The 14,006-nt window shown below is 40.3% G+C and overlaps 1 protein-coding gene across 1 annotated transcript in view; it reads left to right on the top strand.

Moving 5' to 3' along the window:
* Positions 1-14,006, top strand: part of LOC115774118 (exostosin-1) — a 287,477-nt gene that overhangs the window by 230,901 nt on the left and 42,570 nt on the right. Inside the window, exon 5 of the mRNA XM_030721203.1 lies at positions 5,241-5,360. Coding sequence (XP_030577063.1) covers positions 5,241-5,360 — 120 coding nt within the window. The remainder of the gene's footprint in view (positions 1-5,240; positions 5,361-14,006) is intronic.

Below are 14,006 nucleotides of genomic sequence, written 5' to 3'. Positions count from 1 at the left end.
TTTTTTGTCAGCCTTCTATCAGGTATTATATTCTTTTTCCACAAAACACACAACAGCAGGCAAGCCGTCTTTAAAAAATGGTGCTATTAGATCAAATTTAGCAGGCTTTTTTCATTATCAAGCATCACTGAGGCTCACAATAGTGCACTGATCTTGTCAGAGGTTTTGTTATTTGGTTTGTTTGCTTTATAAAAAAAAATCTTGCAAAAGCATGCTAATTGTTGGTTAAGATAATGTGTGAAGTGAGAGATTTGTTTTGACAGAGCCCGTGTCACAGAGGGTGGTCACATTCATTACCGATCCAAACAAAGCAAACGTTTTTCCATTAATTTACCTTGCTTTAATGCAGACATGTAAGGAAATGGCAGAGGCAGGGATAAACAAATCATTCCAAGGCTTTCAGCGCCTGACATTTTTGAGTTATGAGTGATGTCCTCACTTTTTTCGCTCAGTGGCATATAAAGGGATGTTCACATACATATCATTTTGGAACAACATGCAACCTGATGCACATTTTAACTCTTCAAATTGGTGAAGATACAGTTGTGTGTTTGTCCCTTCAATCTTCACCAGATTGGTTTTTCTTGTTGTTTGCCACCATTTGTATATTAACAAGAAAAAACTAAAAGGAAGTGAGGGTATGACAGGGAAGAGAAGGAATCAGAGCAATGAGCATAAGACACGAGACTCCTCAAAGCAATGTGTGTCAATGTGCTAGACCTCACTAGCTCAGCAGGTCGGTGTGGACGGACAGTAATTTCGCCTCTGTACATCACCACAGTGGATTTTAAATTATGATGTGACTGAAATGCAGACTTTCGACTTTAATTTATGTGATTTAACAGAAGTATTAAATACAATAACTGTAATTGGGAATCACAGCCATCTTTATGAAAAGTCCCACATTTTCAGAGGTTCAAAAGTAATTATAAAATTTTGTATTGCTTTTAAATATTCTGTCCATATGCACCGTGTTGTCTGATCAGTTTTGCAGCCTTTAGTTGAATCTGAGCAGAGAGTATATCCATGTACAACTTCACAATTCATCCTGCTACTGCTACACATGGAGAATGTTCTTTGCTTTTCATTATGTTGTTCAAGTTTTTTTTGTTTGTTTGTTTTTTCTCTAACCCATGGAAATGATTTTGTTGTCATGCACTTTAGTTGTCTTCTGTGCTCTTTCAGGCCAAGCTCCAATGCATTCACTCTTCTTAAGAATGCACCAAAAAAAAAACAACTGCAGAACTCCAAAAACTGTTGCTGTCATGACTTACCTGTAGTGTAGATATCACAGTGGTTCACAAAGGTGAACTTTCTTTTCCTGAAAATCATCTCATGATTACATCACCCAAATTCCTGATAAAGTCCTTACACATTTCCATTGAATTCCTTTTTAGAGGCATTAAACTCACCTGCTCTTTTTAGTCAGTTTTGGATAAACACCAGTTCAGCAGTCTCATGGATTGTGACATAAATAGAAAGATTCTTCTCTAGAGGTTGTTTCTGCTTTTCATTAAATGCAGCTTTCTAGATGTTGAGGACACCTTCCAGATGCTTAATTTCTTTCCTTCAGCACTGAGACATTTGGCAGAGAGGCAAGAATAAAAACAGTTTCTCGAAAGGAAACATCAGAATTTTTTTTTTTTCAGCCTCAAGGTTTGGGGTTTATTCAACGGTCAGCTTAACACCTTTAAGAAGCATTAAAACATCCAGAACTTTTTTCTATGTTTGTTTTTTTAATTTCAACTAAATGACAGCATCTATAAAGAAGACTTTAATAAATTCAGTATTTAACCAGAAAATGTTTCATTTTTTTGGTTGGTAAACAGATTCTGGATACTTTCCCTGATTGGTTTTTCCTCTTTTTTTTTCTAGTTACAAACTACATGCACACACACACACACACACACTCACACAGGAACTTGTGCAACACTGGAGCTGTAACACCTGCTGAGAGAGTTGAATCTCATTACTTTCAATTACATCACTGAGAACGGCAATACCTGGCTGTTTAATATGTAGAGTTTCTGTTCCCTCCATGGAGCGAGAGAGACGCACAATACACACACACACACACGCACACAAACACAAAACGCCCCCTGCTGAGAAACATAAACACTATTAGAGTTAATCGAGGGGAAGAGAATGAGGCTGATTTGATTGGTGTTGTTTATATTCCACCTCAGAGAGCTGAATATTTAAAGCTTGTGCTGCTGTAGGCAGATCCCAGTGACGTCAACAGCAGCACAACCACTTTCACTGAGTTCATTATGAATGTGAGAGTTTCAGTTCGCACAAATGGGAAATAAATATCTTTTAAAAGTAAATGACAACCCAATAATAATATAATTTTGGTATGAAGTGGATAAGTATCAGAACCACTCTGCACACTGTTTTTTTTTTTGTTTTTTTTACCCATAATTATCATAACGCTGACACATAACCTGTAACACAGTTTCTGTTTTGATGTAATTTTGCCATCACTCTGTGGGCCAGATTTTAATGCTCTGTCCAAGCATTAAAAAGTGCTTTACCTGTATTTACTTTGGAGGCACAGTGTTAAGCAGGGGCTTGGATATGTGTTTCTAGGAGCTTTTCTTTCACGGCACAAAATGATCTACTAAGGTTTGTGGCAGGCATTCAACTGTAAATTGAGCTGAATTATGCTATATAAAAAAGAATATCATATGTTATTATTCACTTAATGTGGCTGTGATAGTTTAAGAGTGCTGATTTATGTGGAATGCAGGGGAAGGTATTAAGATTAGGCCTAAACATTGGTTCTGTCCTCATCATGAATGGCTACATCTGAGCTCCACATATATCTGGTCCTCAGTAATTAAACAGAGCAGAACTTACTTTAACCTGAATTAATTTAATGTGGATTATTGAGGGTAGGAGGAGAATCCTAAAGCAGGACACATAGATGGTTGTGTCTTGCATTACAGGTGGTCAAGTTAGTTTACAGTGAGGTTTGCAGTGTTTCATATTTTGGATCATATCTTTATACAGATATTGATCCACAATATTAAAAAAAATCAGTGTCTTTTGTCATCTTTTCACATATTTTAGAGTCCTATGTCATATATATATACCATATTAAAATGCCAGAGAGATTTGAAGTGTGTTATTTAATGCCTGAATTTTACATGTAACTTCAAAAACTTTAATAAACTAAATAACTTTAGTAAACTAACTCTAATAAAATAAATAAATGACTTTAATAAGTACTTATAGCCTCACACATTTGCACAGAAAACAAGCTTTCTAAGCATGTGGCACAGTAACAGCAACTTCATTAACACGTGTGTGGGTCAGGATCTGATGCTAAATAATGTTCTTCTTCTGCACATCCTACAGGTCAGCTGTTTCGCAGATTTCAGGTTTACATGGTCGAATAGTTTGTGATAAAGCGGCCCTTCTGCAATCCTATGAATCCTGCAGCCTCTAGGACCCCATGTAGCCCCCAGCCCTTCCTAGCAGAAGAATTTGCCCGCTTACACCAAAAGTTTGACAGCTAATTGGGCAGCAGAACAATACAAAGTTGCTTAGAATATTTACAGACAAATTTGAGACCTTTTTGTGTTTTGTTGTACTGTTTCTGCAGTAAACGGGTGCAATTTTTGTGACAAAGTTTATTGAATTTATCATTTTTCACAACACAAAACATGCAAAAACCAGCAGCACAACAAACAAAACAAAACCTGTCAAAGAAATCATGCAAAAAGTAAAATGGTTAAAAGATAATGAGAAATGGAAGAAACATAATAAAAGTATTAGTATTAGTTTAGTGTTGTGTTTTTGCTTCACATTCCTCATTTTCTTTTTCTTTTTTTTGCTGGAGCTCACTGTATCAGCACTCCTGTCAGTGCAGTGGTCTCATTTAAATGAATGAAGGGATCATTTCCCCTTGAAGCAGGGGAGATGAATATATTATTGGACACATAATGCGTGTGGAAATTGGTATATTTCAGTGACAAATATCAGTTGAAAACATTCCAGACAGCATGACTGTCAGTCGAAGCCACCTCATTAGGCTTTACAAATCACTGTAAGATGAAAGCTCCTTGGTCACAGCGTGAGCGATAGAGCCAAGTGGCTCGGGACTCTTTGAGTGAAAATCCTCAACCTTCTCATGGAAAGTGACCAGTGTTTCAGGAAAACTGATTATCACTATCACTCATTATTTCTTCAGACCACAGTGGCCAAATCCAACCAATTGGCACTCTAATGTTTAATGAAGGGAGTTTTTTTTTATCACTGGGGCCAAAAAACAGACAGATCCTCAGCTCCAAATACACCACCATCTCTTAAGGGCTGATCAGGCTCTTTAGAAATATTGGCTGCAAGACTACTCGTTCCCGTGACAGTTTTATTGTTGAGCTGAATGGGGCAACTAAGGTCATATCTGATCTCATCAGGAAGGTAGTTTGTTGTTTTTCAAGCTGAATATCAAGAGAACATCCCGTTCTGCCTCCCTGGCATATCTGGATGTTTAGCTCCGTGGTCAGAATCATGGTCTCCCTTAATTTCATCCTTTCACTGTCTCTCCCTGAAGGTGCCACTCAGGCAATTCACAGGCCAGCTGTTCATGTTTTCTATGGTGGTGTGAGCTGGGACCAATGGGAAGGTGGGCTTGTCTTGGGGGTCTTAGCAGATCAGCAGCGGCTGTTGATACATGGCCCTTGGCTTTGTTTTTTCCTTTCATTTCTGTTCCAGGAAAATAAATTAACAGCAATTAATAAGCTGTTGAGGTAATGTAAGATGCATGGTAAGTTGGGCAACTGTTTTAAGTAATTCTGAACTAAAACCTAAATACGTTTAAGTTGTGGAGAACTGATCAAACTCATCTATCTAAAATCCACAAATGGAGAAAACATTGTTAAAAATATAATTATATGGTTTGCATTTTTTAAAATATATATTTAATAACCCTTTCTAGTATGTACTTAGGTGTATTAACTCTAAGGTGTGAATACAGCACTGAAGCTGAATAGCAGGTGGTTTAGTTGCCATATTTTCAGTGGGGATAAGGGCAAAGTAAGATGTGGTGGTGGGAGAGTCCTGAGGGGAAAATCTCCCTTAATCTTTTTTCCATGTCCACAAATTATTTATGCTTCCTCCACCTTTTTTTTTGTTTACACACCAATTCTCATCCTTCACTCAGCATTGTTTAAAAATCTAACCTAATATCTGTCTCACTGTCACTTTTTGGTCTTCTTTCTCTATTTTTTCCGCAGGTTCCCTCGATTACCCGATCTGTGGGCCGTGACAGGATCTTGGCTCTCCGCCAGCAGACTCAGTTCCTCTGGGATGCCTACTTCTCTTCTGTAGCCAAAATAGTCTTAACCACGCTGGAGGTAAACTTGCAAAGTTGTGTTGTGGATTTACTTTTATCAGGAGAGTTGCATTTAATCAGTCAAACTGCTATATCTTGTTCTATACTATACATTGCTCCTGGCTATGCATCACCTCCCAAAGACAAACTTTTAAAAGAAATCTTCCTCTAGTTGTCAGTTATGTTTTTTTTTACTATCCAACGAAGGTTAGCTGAATGTGCCCTCTCTTTTCCACCAGTTTTCTGCTTCATATTCATACAGGTCCGCTTAGCAATGCAGCGTTCAGACACTGAGTGTAGGTATATCAAAGTAACTGGGGGTTATTTGGCGTGCTCAAAGTTTGCTTTGAGATCAGGGTCACGTTTTGATTTTTCATTGCTTTTTTTTTCCTTCGCAAAACTGTTTTTTTCTGCAATGAAACTTTACCATAGGTAAATATGAGAAAGCTGCTGATTCACCATTGAGACATTTTTATATAGAAATGTTTTTATCAAGCAGTCGCTTATTTACACATCAAGCAGACACAGAGCAAAACTCCTTTATTCAAGTCTCAAAGTTACTGCCCCTCCCCTTTGATTTGGCACCAGCTGACACCAGTTGCTAAAATCTTAACAGTTAGTCCTTAATGTTGGTTGTTGGCACTGTCATCAGACCTGTGGGTGTCATATATATGAAGTAGGTGCTCTCCTGTACCTTATGGTAATCTAGAATTTATGTTATCAATTCTAAGCAGTGATAAACAGAAAATCAAACCCCATGCAGAAGATCTCTGGCTGTGTGTGAAAAGTGTGCATAAAATCTCTTCACCAAGGTTAACCTAGAAAACTTGTGATGTCGAATATGTGATTCAGGTTGTAAAAGGATGTATTTTAACCCAAACTTTTATCTTTCCCTAACCAGAAACAGATCAGTCTCAAACTAAGAGCCACAGGTGAAAGTCATCTGACTTAGGATGATGCCACCATTACTGTCTGCTTATGAGGTGTTTGCAACTGGCATCCTAAATGGGTGGAAACTAAACATGAAAGGGTAATGTGGAAAACCACAAAACCACAAAAGATGTTAAAATACTCTGCAAATTTGCACAGCCAGAAGTAACTCTATGCTCAGTTAATATTTACTGAAGCAGCTTAAAATAATCCTCTCTGGAGCTTGAAAAAGGCGACTGGACTTCTTTTTGTTTCTTGAAGACGTTTCACCTCTCATCCGAAAGGCTTCTTCAGTTCTCAACCAAATGGTGGAGAGACCCAGGTATTTAAACCCCTGTGGGCGTAGTCCCCTGGAGGTGGTTATGACCCTCTATTGATCATGTGTGTGAACACATGTGCCCAGGTGTGAAGGGGGCGTGGGTCATATTTAATCAGTGGTTTCAGTTGAAACCAATTTAGGACTCCGCTCCATTGTTTCCTGTGGCCTATTGAGGTCACTGGAACAAAGGTGTGAATGGGGGTTGAGACGTCTGGGAAGTTGTGTTGGCTCACCAGTGCTGGCTCACCAGTGTCTCCCATTGTAGCCAACCTTTACATGGAGGAAGTGGAAAGTAAAGCTCTTGGTTCTTTCAAAGGGATGGCACCTAGCCACTGGTACAGATATGTAGATGACACCTGGGTCAAAATCAAAACCCAAGAAGTAGAAGCCTTCACTCGTCACATTAACTCAGTGGATAAATACATACGTTTTACCAGGGAGGACACCAGAGATAACAAGTTACCATTCCTGGACTGTGCGGTGCTTATTGAGGAAGATGGAAGCCTCAACATTGAAGTTTACCGGAAGCCCACACACACAGACCAGTATCTCCTCTTTGACTCCCACCACCCTCTGGAACACAAACTTGGGGTGATCAGGACCCTACAACACCGTGCGGAAAGTGTTCCCTCTAAGGCAGAAGGGAAGCATAAGGAACACACACACATTAAGAAAGCCCTCAAAACATGCGGTTACCCCAACTGGACCTTCATCAAATCAGCTAAGATGCACAGGAATGAAGGCCAAACACAAACTACAGAGAATAGGAAGGACAAGAGGAACAACATTGTCATCCCATATGTGTCAGGCTTGTCAGAGAAACTCAGAAGAATTTTCTCCAAGCATGACATCCCAGTATACTTCAAACCAAGTCACACCCTAAGACAAAAACTGGTTCATCCCAAGGACAAACCCGCCAAACACAAGATCAGCGATGTAGTGTATGCTGTTCAGTGCAGTGAAGAGTGCTCGGACCTCTACATTGGTGAAACCAAACAGCCTCTTCACAAACGAATGGCACAACATAGAAGAGCCACCTCGACAGGACAAGATTCAGCAGTACATCTGCATCTGAAGGAAAAAGGGCACTCTTTTGAGGATGCCAATGTCCACATTTTGGACAGGGAAAACAGATGGTTTGAAAGAGGAGTGAAAGAAGCCATCTATGTCCACTGTGAACAACCATCATTGAACAGAGGAGGTGGATTACGTCACCAACTTTCCCCCGCTTACAGTGCTGTCCTGAGCTCCCTTCCCAGACGTCTCAACCCCCATTCACACCTTTGTTCCAGTGACCTCAATAGGCCACAGGAAACAATGGAGCGGAGTCCTAAATTGGTTTTAACTGAAACCACTGATTAAATATGACCCACGCCCCCTTCACACCTGGGCACATGTGTTCACACACATGATCAATAGAGGGTCATAACCACCTCCAGGGGACTACGCCCACAGGGGTTTAAATACCTGGGTCTCTCCACCATTTGGTTGAGAACTGAAGAAGCCTTTCGGATGAGAGGTGAAACGTCTTCAAGAAACAAAAAGAAGTCCAGTCGCCTTTTTCAAGCTCCAGAGACTACTATGACCTGGATGACTGAGAATCTACACAGACTTAAAATAATCCTGTTTTTTCTGCTGCTTAAATGTATTGTAACTTAATTCTGGCATTTCCTGGACACCTTTAGGTTTACTGTGTTTTAACCGCAACAACATCTGTGGCAAATGGAAAGAAGGTGACTGATGCGAACAGTAATCTGACAAACATTGCCAAAGAAAAGAGACATTGTAGACTGGAAACCGGCATTTTGATGCCTGAAATGTAAACATAGTGGGAGCATAAGAGGTGTTGTTGAAGTGCCAGTTGTGAAGCACCAGGTGTGAAGGAGATCCATGCTGTCTGGCAGCCTTCAGGTTTAAGAGGCTGCAGTATGTGAGTGGGTGTACATGCCCACTTTCAAGGCTAATAACCCATAGGCCAGCTCATTACATGACCTAACCAGCTGATGTACAGAAGATAAACTTGTTTCATTGCCATGTACTGCAAAAGCCATCCTAGTTTTTTTTTTTTTTTTTGCTTTTAAGTCAGTTCCTCACAGCCTTTATTCAGGGTCCATTTGCTGTCTGTGTTGTTTCTGAATACAGACACAGAAGATAATAATCCTTTTTATCACCAACATCAGCAGCAGAATCATAGTTATCATTACATCAAAATCAACGTGATTGTCATGATCTTTCTTAAGCCCACAGTTTGTTTTAATTTATCGCCTCTACCATGAATGTTAATGTGATCATATTTTACTGTAATTATCATCACTGCAATAACATTATCACTATTATTATAATCATCATCTTTTATTGCATCCGTCCAACCATTTTCAACCATCTTCTTCTGCTTATCCGGGGCCGGGTCACAGGGGCAGCAACCTAAGCAGAGAAGCCCAGACCTCCCTCTCCCCAGCCACCTCCACCAGCTCATTCGGAGAGACCCCAAGTTGTTCCCAGGCCAGCGTGTCCTGGGTCTGCCCTGGGGCCTACTCCGAATGAGCCGGTAGGACATGCCCGGATCACCACGACAGACTGGTGCAGCATCTGCCTCACTGCAGACGCAGCCCCTATCTGTCTGTCGATCTCCTGTTCCCTTCTCCTATCACTCGGGTACGAGACCCTGAGATACTTAAACTCCTCCACTTGTAGCAGCAACTCGTCCCTGAGTCGGAGTGGGCACTCCACCTTTTTCCGGCTGAGAGGTGCTGATTCTCATGCTAGCTGCTTCACGCTCGACTACGAACCGTTCCACTGCGAGTTGGATGCCACCACCTGATGAAGCCAACAGGACCGCATCTGCAAAGAGCAGAGACAAGATTTTGAGGCCACCAAGGCGGGAGGCTTCCGCCACATGGCTACGCCTAGAAATTCTGTCCTTAAAAGTTATGAACAGAATCAGTGACAAAGGGCAGCCCTGGCAACGTCCAACACCCTTCTTAAAGATGGGGACCACCACCCCGGTCTGTCAGTCCAAGGGCACTGCCCCAGATCTCCACGCGATGTTGCAGAGGCGTGTCAACCAAGACAGCCCTACAACATCCAGAGTCTTCAGAAACTCAGGGTGAATCTCGTCCACCCCAGGGGCCCTGCCACCAAGGAGTTGGTTAACCACCTCAGTGACCTCACCCCCAGTGATGGGGGACTCTGCTTCCACTACAGAAGGCATGTCAGTGGGATTAAGGAGGTCCTCAAAGTATTACTTCCACCGCCCGACTATAGCCTCAGTTGAAGTCAGCAGCGACCCACCCGCACTATAAATCGTGCGAGTAGAGCACCGCTTTTCTGTTCTGCTTGGCCTGCCAGTACCCGTCAGCTGCCTCCAGAGTCCCACAGGCTAACCAAACCCAATAGGACTTCTTCTTCAGCTTGATGGCTCCCTTCATCTCCAGTGACTACCATCTGGTTCGGGGATTACCACCACGACCTTGCAGCCACCTTGCAGCCACAGCTCTGAGCAGCAGCCTCAACAATGGAGGTGCGGAACATGATCCATGCGGACTCAATGTCCTCAGCCTCCCTCAGAATGCTGTCAAAGTTCTGCCGGAGGTGGGAGTTGATCTCGCAGACTGGGGCCTCTGCCAGGCATTCCCAGGGCACCCTCATGATACTTTTAGCTGCGCCGGGTCTGTCTAGCATTCTCCCCTGCCACCTGATCCACCTCACCACCAGGTGGTGATCAGTTGACAGCTCAGCTCCTCTCTTCACCTGAGTGTCCAGTACATATCTGATGATACGATTACAAAATCGATCGTTGACCTGCGACCTAGGGTGTCCTGGTGCCTTTTATTTCAACAGAAAAAAGATATACCTTTCTCTTTATTTTTATAATGTGTGTAAAAAATACTATTACAAAGGCAGGACCATAGTTGTTGTTTATTTGTTTTCTGATTTAATCGCTAAAGTCATTTTGAATGCAGTAAGTAAAAGTAACAAATTTAATGGTGCAATTAAATTTTTTCCACAAAATAAATTTGAAGTACACATATATACAGTAGGTGGTTTATTTGCAGAAAAGATAAAAACTAAGTAGTTTTTTAAGTGATTTTATGTCTTGCTGTTGGATACAAATACAACATTTAACAGACTCAGAAGTCACCAATCTTTCATTTTAATACAGTTATTTTCTGTTATTAGTAATAAAATAATTTCAGCCCTTAATTCTATAGCTTGGCTGATTGCTTTACACAAAAAAGTAATCAGGCTGTCAAATTTCAAAGCTTTAAAAAATATGAAGCAAGTCTAACAGTCCCTGACAGTTTTTAAGCAGCCACTATATATACTTAAATGTACAACCTTTAATTTGTGAGGGATTTAATGTATAATTTTTGCTTTCAAAATGTGCACAGTTACTTTTATATATTTATAAGGCCAGTGGCGGATCTAGGATTTTTCTGAGTAAGGGGCCATCAAAGGGCCACAGTATTCACAGAGGGGCCAAGTTTTTGTGGTAGATGTACGGACCAATAAAAATTAAAGCCATTACATTAAAGTTATGCTAAATATTATAACCATGAGGTGTAAGAATTCAGTGAAATTATGTTCCATTTCACTAAATAACAATATCAGACATTTCATACATTACAGCATTAACTGTTGTTGCTCTCCCTAAATGATTTCTGACCTGATGAAAAGGGACTGGAGGTGCTCTGCTCTTTACCAGCCTCTGGTCTACTGTGTTCTCCCTCCTCTCACTCTGCTCATTTTCAGCTGGCAGACTCACGCTTTTGTTCAAAAACTGCTGAATTCCTGCCTGAGACTGACCCTTTCCTTTCATAGTCTTCTCTATCACTGCCAAAAATTATAGTTAAAGTTAACACACAAATGCAAATTACAAAGAAGTACATGAATTAGTGAAATGCTAACATTCATGTCCAAACACAAGTAGGGCCTCAGTTAACATTACTCTTAACTAACTTTGCTTCTTAATTTAATGTTTATCAGACTTGCGCTATGTGACAGCTGTGAGTAAAAAGGGATTTATGAATTATCATTACCAACAAACTCCTCAAACTGTAGACTGGTCTCGGTTGTCAGTTAAAAAAACTCTCTCCGCGAGATTGTTCAAATCTTCTTTTTCTTCTGGAAGTTTTATTCACGCTGGACATTCCTATTTGGCTCATTAGCACTACTGGTGTTTTGGCATGGAATTGCATCCACCTATAATTCGATCCTTCCTCTTGGACAAAGGACAGATGAGTGACAGGAAAGGGGCACTTCAGGGGGCCAATCAGATTTCAGATGGGGCCAATGCCCCTTTGGCCCCACCCCTAGAACCGCCCCTGTATAAGGCAGAAAAATTAGATGTTTAATTCAAAGTATGTTATATGAAATGAAATGAAAGGCCTCGTGGAGTGCCATTAAACACTTGTATATTTGAGGTCTTTTAATGTTATGTATATTAAAATGTTTGCATCATTCATGCCATCTATCAAACACCAGGAATAAGGACCCATCTCTAAACAGAATGACATTTTAATCACCAAACAACTATACAAACAACTATAATTTATGTTTGCCTTCTGGTTTAGGTTAATGATACAAAGTCTTCTCAAATTGCAGCTGCTTTTTTTTTCTTGAATTCTCAGCACAAACAAGACTTTGGTGACTACACCAAATGCCCAGTGCTAGCAGGGTATGAAATTAGACACGAGACCACTGACAGCTGTGTACTGCTGGCCAGATGTGCTAAAAACTCAGAGCCAGCATGCCACCAGGCTAAACGGGTGAAATGAAGCGTGGTTGATGACTGTAGCATCCCACATACTGCGAGCCTGACAGTTGGTGAAAGGACGTGGGTGTGTGGTCATATATATGTGTGTGTATGTGTGAGACTATTACGAGATGGATGTAAGTGGTAATTCCCCATAGATCCCTAGATAGCTTTGAAGTCTGAAGAAGAGAGGCAAAAGAATATGTTGTTACACACTTTATGTCTGTTTTGACTTAAATACAAATAAATATAATTAAAATGTTTTTTAAATTTTAAATAAAAAAACATGTATCCACTTCCACTTATCCTTTTCAGGGTCATGGGGGAGCTGGAGCCTATCCCAGCTACCATAGGGCGAGAGGCAGTGTACACCCTGTGTACACCCTGTGCAGGTCACCAGCCATGTTTTTTAGTGGTATCCAACCAGTCAGCTTGAATCAACAGCCCCATTCATCCTGCAGTATCCCTTGCAGGGCCACCTAGGGGACACAATCAGAGGCCTTCTCCCAGTCAATAAAACACACATCTAACATTAGTATTCACACAGTCATGCATATGCTTGTCAAATGTTGACTTTATAAAACATATTTATTGTATAAAAAATTCTATTTTAGTTCCAAGCAAATTAAAACATCACATATTTAGAGTCTCCTAGTTTTAGGCAGACCTGACCTGAATTATTTGCCCCAACTAGCAGCAACTGGGAACAAAGGTAATTAAAACAGAGAAGAAGAAAACTCAAGTGCAGCTGTTCCTGTAGTGAGCTCTCCCACAAAAGCTTCTTTACTTTCAACATCTGGTGAGCCAGACTAAATGATTATCCCCCTGACAAAGAGTCAGAAGCCCTCTCATCCCCATTACTGTACAGATTTCAGGTATTTTCAAGTATTTTCAGGTATTTTCAAGTATTTTCATAGTATTTATACTTCTCATCTACTGCAGTTCATACAGTAATGCACATTACACTTACTTTATGTGATTTTACAAACAATTATATAATGAGCTCATAAAATGTGCATTAAATAGTTTATTTTGCTCATTTTGCTAATAGTACTTGGTGCATTATTTTTACTTATAGTGTTTTTTTTTTTTAATGTATAGAATTATTACATTTATTTATACTGTACTATGGGAACTGGCCTTCTGGAAGACTTGGTTCACTCTCACAACATTCAATCAACTTACACGACCTTTGGTAACAAGCCGGATGGATCATATTAGCTAAATCACTAATGGACTGCTCATGTTGGGATCGAGTTGCCGCTCCATGGGTCGTCGTGTCTTGGGTCCGTTCTGCGAAGATGTTCCTCTCCTTGAGACTTCCCCGAACACGAAACATCAACTATAGAGATAGTTGTTTTTAGTTTCAAATATTAGTACGTGTCTGCTGTTAGGTAGTGGGTGTTTTGGGGCAATGGTGACAGAATAGATTTTTCAGTTTGACATTTAAAAAAAAACAAAAAACATCCAAACTTGTACTCACTGTGGTCTGAGACATTTTACACCTAACACAGTTACATTTTAATTTAGTATGAAAGAAGGTCTAACTGGTTTATTATAAACATTCTAAATTGCCTATTTAAGAGATAAATGGTTTTATTCTGACATTATATCACATTGTATGTATACATAGCACAGAGTGACTCGCTGTTGAAGCTAATGAA

The sequence above is a fragment of the Archocentrus centrarchus genome, chromosome 24 (assembly GCF_007364275.1).
Source record: "Archocentrus centrarchus isolate MPI-CPG fArcCen1 chromosome 24, fArcCen1, whole genome shotgun sequence".
NCBI classification, from domain to species: Eukaryota; Metazoa; Chordata; class Actinopteri; order Cichliformes; family Cichlidae; genus Archocentrus; species Archocentrus centrarchus.
The sequence above is the reverse complement of the archived record's forward strand: the minus strand, read 5'-3'. Positions and strand labels throughout refer to the sequence as shown.